Source organism: Daucus carota, chromosome 9 (assembly GCF_001625215.2).
Source record: "Daucus carota subsp. sativus chromosome 9, DH1 v3.0, whole genome shotgun sequence".
In the NCBI taxonomy this organism is placed as follows: domain Eukaryota; kingdom Viridiplantae; phylum Streptophyta; class Magnoliopsida; order Apiales; family Apiaceae; genus Daucus; species Daucus carota.
This window is the reverse complement of record NC_030389.2, coordinates 37,137,392-37,150,211: the sequence shown is the minus strand read 5'-3', so window position 1 is coordinate 37,150,211 and position 12,820 is coordinate 37,137,392. Positions and strand designations below refer to the sequence as shown.

Below are 12,820 nucleotides of genomic sequence, written 5' to 3'. Positions count from 1 at the left end.
ATAAAAATACTTTGCCCTTTATTTTATTTATACTAGCTTTTAACCCGTGCGAAGCACGGGCGGGTATATAGTCGTAATTTATTATTTATAATTTAAATTTTAACATCATTTTATTAGTATTTTAGTATTAATAGATTGAATTTTAATTAAATTATATTATTCAACTGACTATATATACATATATTAGTACATTTAATCTGAATTTAGTACATGTAGATTTAAAAATAAAAAAGTTAGAAAATTCAAATATTTTCCAAACATAGTCGATCGTGTAACACCTTTGAAAGATTCAGTAATCTCAATCGAATTTCACACGTAATTTTGTAATCTTGGTTTTTTTTGACAACAATAACTTTTAAGATTGGAGTTAGAAGGAGTTATGTAATGATTCATGTTTATATTGAAATAGAACACGTTAAATTAAAAAGAGTTATATTAAGGTTCTTGTTAAAAAAAAATATTCAAAATTGTATATTTATAATTTTATTTATAACATTATTATAATTTTTTTAATGAAATATTATATGATAATGTATTGTTATGAGTGTTTTTAGTATTTGAAACTGTTTAACAATATAATACTAATAGACTCCACATTTGTAGACTTATATACCAAGAAGAGAATAGAGTACCAAACCAAAAAATATAACTAAAACCTTGGACTACAAATTATACCCATGTTGGCTTATTATAATATAGTATAGATTGAGTGTCTTCTCCTGCTTGTTTTTTCCGTCTGTTTAACTGGATTTAAGTTAGTTTTAAAACTGTTTCTAATTTACCCAATGCACACCGAAAGGTAGCAGCGACGGTTCCTACGTTAAAAAAAATGTTTCTAATTTTAAGTTAATAATTGTCTTTTTTTTAACAGAAAGTTAAAAATTGTCTATTTGTATAAGTCTGCATAAACAAACAAGACTTATCTTTTTAGTTTGAAATATAAGTTATAAACTATTTATAAATCACTTTTATTTTTATTATCATAATTTTAATAAGTAATAAGTCACTAAAATTCAAAATTATCCAAACATATATGATAAACTTCCAACTTATCACATTAAGTAATGTTGTGGTCGTTTCGCTAATCTTATTTTTCAGATTAAGGGCTATAGAAAAAAAAATACATTGAACTGTAATTTTTCTGAATAAGTCCTTATTTTTTTGTTAAATAACAAATATAAAGCATTTCCTCAATATTTGTATTTAAAAAAATTATAAAGAATACATTTCCTCAATAAAAAAAACTCTAAAATTTGGAAAAAAAATATATTTACCCAAATATATCCGTTAAATCCGAAGTCACAATTTCATACTCCGTAGTATGGCCAGATATTAAGGACAGGACAATGATTATTGAAAGGATGGTGGGAGAGTCGGAGAGAGCCAAAAATAGTTGTTTCTAAGCCAGCTAAGAGTCACATCTGAATACATATTGTATTCAAAAAAATTATTCGAGTAACAGCTATTTTTCCCAATTTTGATTCGTGTGGCAGTCAGCATCAAGCTAAATTAGATAAACATAATATATGTTAAATATACATTTTAATATTTGTAAAAGAAAACTAATCTTTTCAGATCGATGCACTAGACCAATAATATTCGAGTTCTTTTCAATTATTAACCCAACGACGTGCAATATAAGTTGCTATGTTACGAAATTTTTATTAGTGTGGATTCGATTTCGAGCAATATAAGACTAAAAGCAAAATTTTACAGATTAATCCTAATGGTGTTTGGGTAGAGTTTTTAAGTCCTACCTCTCCAGTTATAAGTTAAAAGTATTTATTCGTACTGTTTGTGTAAAAAATCGAAAATCACTTATAAAAAGCTAAGAATCATGTTTAACGACTTCTACTTTTTTCTCAAACACTTTAATCACCTATAAGTCTTAACTAGCTTCTATTTCACTTTTTTACTTTAAATAAGAAGCATTTATTTTAAGTTCACTCAAACGGCCCCATAGTATGAGAAAATTGCCGTAAGTTGACGAAAAAATCAGATTGTTTGATAACCAAATTACGAAAATAGGAGAAACGGATAAATCTTTGATCAACTACGGACACAAGATTTTGAATAAATGATAGCATGCTGATCATGTTCACATTCGAGTTGCTTGTAGTATTCACTCTCAGCCCTAACTGATGGTTAAGTGTATCCAGGGGCAATGAATCTGTGGATTCCCATGTCAAAATCAGTTGGAATAGTGCGTCAAATTTATACCAAATTTAATACTCCTCTCGACTGTGTCTCATGTTTGGGATAGAACGTTGAACACATATTTTAAAATTTTATAAAATATAAAATTCAATTTTTTCTCATAAATAAAAAAATGAATGTTTTAAATAATTTATTCAGAAATCAAAAAATGTCAAAAAATTTGGAAAAAAGTATATTTCATAAAATTTTATAATATATATCAAAGAATATAAATAAATGTGTAAAAATAAATGAAACTGAAAACATATTTTCTTATGTCAGATACTATTTGCCGGTGTTTACACGGGCTTCCTGATTATTATCTATCTGAACAATTTAATGCATGCATGCATTATACACAACAAAGGAGATTCTTTTTCTCGATCCATCGAGTATTTGAGTGTAGTGTGAAAATTTATTCGTACACCCGTGTTTTATTTAATTTCTCATGGACTATTGTTAGGTAGGTAGGAAGGGTCGAAATTTACTTGTATATTCATATGTACTCACGGTTAATGTGAATAACCACCTTAGAGCCAAGAGGTGTTCCACTGACTCCCTATAAAAATTATTATAATAGACACTCTTAACCCATTTAGGTATAGAATGAGGAGGATGACTCCAACAGCTCTCCTCATCATCTTCTTTATCCATTGTAAAAGAGAGGGAAATCTGAGAGGAAGAGTGAAATGATGGATAAGTTTTGGAGAGAAACTAACACATATTAATAAAAAATTAATTTAGGAGTCCATATGTATTCCTATGTACGAGTCTTGCAGCTCCTAAATTTTTAAGAGGGAGTAAAGAGGTTGTTGGAGTCAAAATTAACATCAAATTCATTATAATATGATTTAGGAGGCAAGGTGGGGAGTCTCTTGCTGTTGCTCTTAGATACTTGATATAAGTAAAATATTATAGTGGGTGTTTGGAACACCTAACTTCCCTTTTTTTTTTATATATAAGTTGAGCTAAGCTTATTTACATGCGTTTGGATGCAGAAGGTGGAAGTGGTTTTTCAGCCTTTTTAAGCCAGAAGTTGAAGGTCAGAAATGCTAGCTTTTTTTAAACTTTTTTTTTGTGATTTGCATTTTTATGAAGTTTTTTTTTGAAATGTAATAAATTTTATATATTAATAATGTTTCTTGTATTTTTATAATTTAGATTTTTTTTTCTAATTTATAAATTTAAATTACCAAACACTCAATTGATTTATAAGTGAAGTTATTCAAACACGTTTGATAACCTATAAGTTAAGTTCACTTATCACTTATCATCCTCTTTTTTACTTTAACTAATAAATCACTTTATTTAAACTAAACCAAACGGTCCATAATCTCGGACTTAATTGTAATTTTGAGTCACCAGAAGTACAATAGTTAAATGTCAGAATCTCTGTCATTCTTGTTCAGTCATTTTATTTTTCTTCGATTTAGTCCCTGCGGATAACTTTATTCTTTATTGCAAGTTAGATAATATTATTATTGGCAGTCGCATCTTCGAATTAAATGGAAAAGGTGAGAAGTCTTGTCATAGAACTGGTGCAGAAGAGCATAATCAATACTAGTGTTAAAATATCAGTATATTTTAGCAGTGATGTTAAAGTAAAATCTCTATTCTAATTAATAGATTTAAAATAATACCATATAATTTATATTTCCTTAATTTTTCAAACACCATTTAAATAAGATAGAATAAAAATTATCAAAATTGTTATTTCTCTTCATTTCCCCACTTGCATGCTTGTGTGATAATTATAACAATAAATTCTATATTTAGCACTAAATATATCATTTTCCTATTTTGAAATTATAAGTTTACCAGGTTAGCATCTGATTGAATATCTTTTCAGTGGCGCTACATTATAGATATAATATCACTTTTAATACTGGCCTTACCTAGTGGAATATATCTACATTAACTTCATCTCTAATTAGTTCGTCATATTTAATATTTGAATGATCAAGTCAAATAAAATCTGATCGTAATTTATATATAATATATTAAAATAATCATAAAAACAATATCATCACAATGAATATTCAATTTATTTTCAAATATAAATTTAAATTTTAAAAATAGTAAAAGAATAATTTCAAAAATTCGATCAAATATAAGATCAAAATATCAAAATATCACGACTAGGTAGAGAAGAAGGGGAGAGTATCATGTTATTATCATAGGAGTAAACAATATGCTTGCACGTACAAAGTTCCGTACTAATTTTATTGATTGCGTTTCACCGTAAATCATTACACACATCAAAGATGTCACGATAAAATAGAATAACACTTGTGTCATTGTGTGTGGTCTGATAATTACAAGAAGAAAAGGTTTATAATTGTCACATCAGACTGGATTAGATAATTAAATGATCGATACTCCATAATTCTGTCATTGTTCTTTGATTAGCTTAATATGAACGCCGAAACTAAATAATTAAAAGACATTACAAGAATTACTAATCAATCAATAAATCGTCTGCAATTAACATTACAACAAAGCGGCTTGTTTTATTGATAACGGTATTCTCCATCAAAAATGATCAGGTGTAAATCTGGTCGAAAATTAAAGACGGAAATAAAAGTAATGATTATATTTGATTAAAAAATAAGTTAATTGGAAAAAATATATTTTCGATCACGTTTTTATTTACGGTTGAAAAATCAATTGAAAACGACCAGTCAATAATAATAGGTTGAAACTAAATTAAACATTTTGAATGAATGTTTTTAATTAAAAATTTTATTTTCAACCAATTACGACTAATAAAATGATATTGGTCTTAAAGACGAAAGTTCAGCTTAAAAAGTGTAATAACGGATATGGGAAGCGAACACGATCGCTTTTTCTTAGTCTAAACCAAATTTTGTCTTCTGCTCATACGTTTATGATTCATTTTTTTAATACAGAACAAATTTTGAATACTAATTTCATTTCTAACACCAAATAGACTTTTTGAAAATTAATAAATTATATTAGATATCACATTTTTAATATAAAACACATTCATAAAATATAGTCTAATAGATTTGACGTTACATATACAGAACTCTGTTTTGCGAATACATATCAACAAAAACCATCATAAGAAAAAGACGTGAAAATATCGTAATAAGATTTAAGAAAAAATATTAGATAAAAGTAATCGTGGTATTTTATATGTTTTTAAAATTAAAATTGGTAGGTAATAAATTTATTTTGAATTATAAAAGAAATCATAAACATATAAAAAACAGAATTTTCTTTTCGGATTAAGAGAAGTAATCATAAATATACAAGAAGATATCAGTTACTTTATAGGATAGAACATTTTTTTTTCCTAATTTAACGATGTTATTTGTGTTATATATGAGGTAATGGATGATAAGTTTTTGATAGTAACAGCATCATATAACCAAATCATCCTCCGTACATTTATTATATATAAATATATAATTTGTATTTTGAACTCGCCGGAAGTCCTATTACATGAAAAAATGACAATGCTAACAGTTGACTTTGAATTTGTGTGCTCACCAACATGGTTTGATTCCTTAGGAGTATTTTCTACGGATCTTGACAGTTGTGCACGATCTTATTAAACTGCTGATCAATACTCAAGCTGATCCCAAAAAGTAAACCAGTACTTAAGTCAGACATACACTGATACACATAAGCATTCACATCCGGCCAGTGCAGGGGTATAAAGAAGAAAAATGCTTCATATATAAAATTGGTTATAAATTTTTTATAAAATAAAATATGTTAAATTTTGAACTTATATATTCACATGTATAATATCAATTAAATATTTTGCTCAATAATTATATTATTTAAACAAAATTTTGTGCTTGTAACAATGCGTATAAAGGAATCTAGGAAAGCATGCAGATTCAAGGGACCGCTTACAAGGGGAAGTGGCATCACTAGCATCGTGGTAGGTAGTTTATGGAAAAGGAAGTTGACCTTTGACTATCCTCACCTAGTGGATATTTCTAGAAGGTTGGAAAATTCATTTGCACTCGTATTTAAATTTTTGTAATTGACTGTGAAAAGAGTGGACCTTGCTGGTGATTCCAGGGAACCGATGTGTGGTACTGAAAGGGTGAGACTCATTAGAGATGTAAAATGAACGTTGAAGGTATAAAATACTGTTTGGCTTTTTTTTTAAATGAATGTTCTAAAAATCTCCGATTTAACCGATTAATCCCCGATTAATTTCCTGCAAAATCGGTCGCTGATTCAATTTTTGAAATCCGATTAATCCTTATATATATTTCTTAATCGAAGTATATATGATATATTATTAAAATTAAAATACTATATTACTTTAAATATGAATAATTATAGAGTTTATGAATATAGTAAATATATTAGTTACTAAATAGTTAATACAATAATAACTAAATATTAAATAATATTTTAATATTAAAATAAGTCCGATTTTCACTCCGATTAATCCTTTCGATTAATCTCCGATTTTCGATTAATCCTTGAATCGGTAGCTCAACTAATTAGGTCCGATTCCTGTAACACTGATAAATGATAGGAGAGAGCTCGGTTTAGGAAGGATTTAATTCGACTTTCTCTACCCCATATGGCCATGTGTTTAGATTAAATATTTATTAATATAATAAATTGATGATAACATTGAAAGATATTCGGGTTCTGAGTCTCTATCCACATATATTTAATTTAAATATTCTATTTTGTAATATTGTTAGTGGTTGATCATTGATAATACACTGATCCTTACTCGTAGATGTGTTATTCGAAGTGCAATGCAAAGCCAAGTGCAAGATTTTTTGTTTCGGTAGACATGAAGCATGAGTTTTTGAAATTTATTTCCTTAATTCATATATATCTGTATCACATCAATTCAATTTCTATTTCAATCTCATATTTCTTTATCGAAACAAACATCTCTCTCCTAAAAAATGCATGTTAATTCGATTCCTGATTCCAGTAACACACTTCTTCTTTAATACTTCTGCATCAAGTTCTTCAACTTCAAGATATAATAATATTTACAATTTTACAGGAAAAATGTATAAAATCCTTTTTGTCTCACCTAACAGTATAGAAGTCAAGTTCTTCTAATATATCGAGGATACTCGGGCAAATAATTTTTTTACCTATAACCTTTCACCAGTAGCAATAATATACAGTTGAAAAGTCAAGCTGAAGCCATGAAAACAAGCAGTTGGCCTTGTTCTATTTATACAATTATTTCAAACGTCAGGAGAGCTTATAATTTCGTTTAGTATAAGCTGAAGTGTCTGGTTTAGATACAAAAAATTTGACTCTTTCTTAACCACACAACCATGTCTGCATGTCATGTTCTCCTGACACAACTATGTTGAGAAGAGCAGAATGTTTAGTTAACACAGCTTCAGAGTGAGATCAGCTTAGATTAATTAACTAGGATCATAATATAAATTTGCCAATCAAGGCTTCAAAGTTGAAATATTAAAACTAGAGTTGCAGTTTCATTGAAATTAAAGCTGAGAATCATGAATAAGGTAAGAAACCAACCATTATTTGTTAAGTTCAAACCCAAAGGTGAATAGATATTAATCCTGTGACTGTGACTAGCAAATGACAGTGAAAAGACTAGCAAATGTAATGTTTTGGCAGACTGGTAGGCAATAGTAATCACATTTGTTCCGTGTTCAAGGCTTCCAAAGAATGGTGGTCTCAGCAATCATCGAAGTGACGATGTATGGATCCATGTTGGATGCTGGCCTCCTATCTTCGAAATAGCCTGCCAGAACACACACATACATAAATAATATGAGTTCACTTGAATCGACTTTCAGAGAAATTGTTACATGTCACATAGATTGATCAAGATTCGATAGGCTAGACTGCACCAATTAACTGTCAAAATATTGTTCAACATCTACTTACCCTTGCCATCCTTTTCAGTATCACGGCCCACACGAACGGAAGCTCCTCTGTTTGCAACACCCTGGATTTTATCGGATATAAAGATTAAAACTACGCAGAGATCAGCAAGGTGGAAACATAATGTACAAGCATGCACTTACCCAAGAAAATGTATGAATATCTGCGGTTTCATGGTGACCAGTCAATCGTCTTTCGTTGCCCTCACCATAGGCAGAAATGTGCTCCTTGTGGCGCAGGCCTAACTTCTCAATGGCCTTCTTTATGACATCAAATCCCCCATCTTCCCGCATGGAGTGGGTGCTAATATTTTCACAGTGAAATTTGGATTATTTTCAAAATTTAATCAAACTGTGACAAGAAACTAATCTCATTCATTGCATATAGACATAAGAATTATGGATCACCTGTAGTTTGTATGAGCACCGGCCCCGTTCCAATCTCCCTGACACGGATATAAATATGATTCTCGTGAGTTCCATTGATTATCTATAACACAGGAGGCTTTACAACAAAGGACTAATAGTAGTATGCTAAATGCTAGACAGGTAAATTACCGCAATTGGCTTCGGGTCAAAAGAAACTACTACTCCCTCAATCTCAGTGATCCTCTGCAATCAAGCATAAGCGTTTAGCCAAAGTTCTTAATAACAGTATTAGTTGTGTAAGGACTAGTATGCAATAAATTTGGAAATCAAATGAAAAATACCTCAAGAATATAACGAGCAACCCACACTTGATCAGCAGCAGAAATGCCAACAGCCGGTCCAACTTGAAATTCCCACTATGTTTTTTTTTATCAAGTTAAGAGCATAATTTTTGGAAGAATTTTTACTGCTCCCTCACACCAAATACAAAACTGCGACGAGCATACAATACCTGAGCAGGCATGACCTCGCCGTTGATTCCACTGACATTGATGCCAGCGTACAAGCATGCTTTGTAATGTGCATCAACAATGTTGCGACCATATGCTTTGTCAGCTCCAATTCCACAATAATATGGCCCCTGCAGACATAACAAGTACATCAATGCAAATCAGTTCTTAAATAATGTCTAAGAGAGAGATTATAATCTCTGGATTCCACCATAGTTCAAAGCTTATGTGATGCATGCATGCATGTTTTGTGCATTACTACTGTAATAGAATCTTATACAGACAACAGAAGCGATGTCACGTTTCTGTTGAAGCTTAAATCGTGTACTTTATACCTTACTTTACTTCCGAGTGAGGCATACCAAGTATATTTGGCAGGATTATAGCTAGTGAAATCGCGTAAAAGTACAATACCTGTGGTCCTGGGAATCCACCAACAGGCCAGCCATAAGGCCATTTCACGGCCTTCTGAAGAAGTGTGTACTCCTGTTCTATGCCATACCTATAAAACACACGTCTAAATTTTAAGACACAATATGATTAAATTAAGCAACTAAACATATAAGTGAAATATAATTAATAGACCAGGGGATCTCAGCAACAACAGCAGGATGGCTGAAGATCTCAGCCGCTTTGAAACGATGATTAGTTGGAATTGGATCTCCAGCAGGTGTGTAGGCATCACACATCACCTGTCATATACACATTAACTATACATTTTAATCATAAGATTATACATGTATGATAATGTTTGGGGGAAATTAAACATAGTACTAGGCTGTTCCATTCATCTTGTCCATAATCAGAAATCCACACAAAATAGAAAATGAGGACAAAATGAGCTGGATAAATGAATTACTAATATTGAATAACTAATTTATTAACTTTATCAATACAAATTTATATAAGATACAGAGGAATTATTTTAAACCAGTATAGAGTATAGACCTGATCAATACTAATCAATCACTTTCTAAAAACTAACCAATTATATAAAACAAAATAATAATTTGATTATTTAATCGTTCGGCAATCAGCATCAATGCATCATTAAGCTATCTGTTAACAAATTTCAAACAAAAAAAAAGCGCTAGCTGTTAACAAGCTATTAAAACTGTCCTCATACAAGATGACATGAATCTCATTGAATATACTAATAGAATATTTTGAGATAAAAGGATGGCTCGATAATGCTAAATGAAAGATTATATCCTAATGACAACTTGATAATTATTAATAAAATAATTACCAGGATATTGTTACCCTTCCGGAATGGATCCCTGAATATTGCCTGAGGACTACAAAGTAAAGCACAATAATTAGAAAGAAATTAACTTACTCCCTTCCTCTCATTTCTTTATTGTTTATTCATTGCATATAAAATATAGTTTCATAATTTATTTTTAAAATTTTACTTTTGTGTATGAATATTATACATTAAATTTTTATTCTTCAAAATAACTTGTGTAACTATTTTTTGTAGAAACTGTCAACTCTGTCCCCAAGATAAACAACATGGGACCAGAACTAGGAGTATAATTTAAAAGATTCAAGTTGCTTTATACAAAGATTAAACTTAAAAACCTATGTTGACCATGAAGATTTTTGTTTTACCTACTCATTTTAAGGATCAAATATCCCATTAAAATGGAATCTTAAAGAATCTTGACAGGAATGAATGACAATTAAGACGAACTTGACACTGATACAAAAGTTCCCGAAGAACTTCACACACGTTTTGTGTACCAGGAACCGAAAACATCCGGGACTGAAACTTAAAATGATTATTTTTATGATTATTCGAAATCATCAATCATCCAGGCCTCAATAAGAAATTCTGGTGATCTTTAAGGCCTCCCGGCACGAAAACATGATTAATATGCTGAATGGGCGAGTTTTATCAGTGTCTGCATGTAAAAATCATACTTACAACTAAACTAATTATATATGATTAAGAATGAGACGACTTACTAGAGAATAACTTCACTATCTGTGCCTGGGGCTTGCCCAGTGCTGGATCCATCATAATTCCATCTGGGAAGCTCTTGTGGAGAAGTCACTGGTCCATTCAGCGTCTACCAAACACAAAGTCAATCATTTTATCAGACAAACACGAATTTTTCTTAATGATTCTGCAACCCGATCAGATATTCGAGTAAAAATAAAATATATGTCTCATACCCTGGCCTTACTTCTCAAGTCCATGCCTGATCCACCGATCCTGTAATCAGAAACACGTTTTATTTCACTTCATGATCACCTAATGTGTAAAATCATTTAAGAAAATAAAATAAACTACTAAAACACAATTCATTTACGACGGGAAACTTGAGACGGGAGTCGCATATAGCATGTTAAACGCACATAAATTATGTACCTACCAAATATATTCGGCCGTGATCTTCTCTGTGATCCCGGTAAGATCAAGATTAAGAAGATCATTGAGAAGAGACATGGCTAGAGAGAATTAAGTGTTGTGAGAGAGAAAAATGATGAATGTTTGTGATTTTGCAAAGAACTAGAGGTGAAGTTGACAGCTTATATAGAAATACCAGCGTCAATATACAAGGCAACAAACGCATAGACGAAGAAATTTAAGTTATCTGCAATATTTAATTAATTTAAATTATAATATAAATGAAAATCTAAAACCCCAGATGAGTAAATAAAAAATACTTGTATAAGATTAAATAATAAAGAATTGATTCTTAGACAAAACCAAGTGTGGGTGCCATTGGAAAGTATGTAGACTCATATAATATTGGATAGTGCTATAGTTTGGGAACAGAAAATTGATATTATTGATGAGGATTCTTGAATCTCTGACGTGGAAAACATAAAAAATTGCCACCATGGTATCTTCACAAAAAGGTAAATCACCTCCTTAGAGATAAGGGATTCAACCACCAGAAGTTTTAACTTTTAAGGCCGTGAGTACGATTCTTTTCAGGCTCGGTAGATGAGCTGGATGGAGTAATGTAAGCTACCTGTTTCAAATGGGGCGATGATGTGTCATGTGTGATGTATAAATAATTTTAAGTAAATAAGAAAGTTTTGTGTGTATTTAAATAAATAATTTATTTAGATATATTATTAACAGGATTCGAATGATGGAAGAGTAACTAATAATCAAAATTTTACATGTTTGTTTTCGGTCAACAAACGAAACTACGAAACTACAAATTCGAGAAAATGCCTTAAATAATATACTTTTCAAGTGTATGTGTCTAAAATATCAGATTTCACGTTGCGTGTCCAAAATAACCAATGGAGCACGCATATTTAGTATGCGTATGCTTAGTTTAAACACCACACCCACAGAACATTCATTTGTTTTTGAAGAGCAAGATACTTACTCTGGGACGTGGGACCTCCTTGACGGATGAAGAGAGCAGAATGGGGTGAAAAGAGAAAAAACAGGCGGTATGTCCAAAATAAAACAATAGTGAATAGTATAGGTTTGAGAAGATTGGATGTGTAATTAACCATACACGCATTTGATCAATACATCTACTGAATAATCGCATGTCTAGCATGCGCGTACAAATCATATTCGCATCACTCGGATGCGTGCACCAATCAAAAGAGAGCTCGGATTCACCCCACCAGATTCATGTACCAGCCTTCGCATCTTCCTTATGCGTGTACTGCTAAAAAAATAAATGAATTTGCACCCGCTAGATGCGAGCCCGTGACTAGATGAAGAAGGTATACAGACACTCGCATTTGTTAAATGCGTGTTGCTCTAAGCGCATGTCCACGATGCGTGTTCATTTGGGTATTTAGGGCACATGTGCAGCCCGTGGTTATTTCAGTCTTTTTTCTTTTAAAATTAGTTAAAAAAGGCGTTCACCCAATTCT

The 12,820-nt window shown here is 30.9% G+C and overlaps 1 protein-coding gene across 1 annotated transcript; it reads right to left on the bottom strand.

The window, feature by feature from the left end:
- Nucleotides 1-7,583: 7,583 nt before the first annotated feature.
- LOC108200704 (glutamine synthetase cytosolic isozyme) lies at nt 7,584-11,497 on the bottom strand. Its single transcript, XM_017368945.2, has 13 exons — nt 11,341-11,497; nt 11,141-11,180; nt 10,931-11,034; nt 10,209-10,257; nt 9,545-9,651; nt 9,374-9,461; nt 8,962-9,090; nt 8,792-8,866; nt 8,640-8,693; nt 8,490-8,527; nt 8,226-8,385; nt 8,086-8,146; nt 7,584-7,939 (listed from the first exon to the last, which is right to left on the bottom strand). Exons 1-13 carry the CDS (start codon nt 11,412-11,414, stop codon nt 7,848-7,850), a joined length of 1,071 nt encoding a protein of 356 aa, XP_017224434.1. The 5' UTR covers nt 11,415-11,497; the 3' UTR covers nt 7,584-7,847.
- Nucleotides 11,498-12,820: the final 1,323 nt, after the last annotated feature.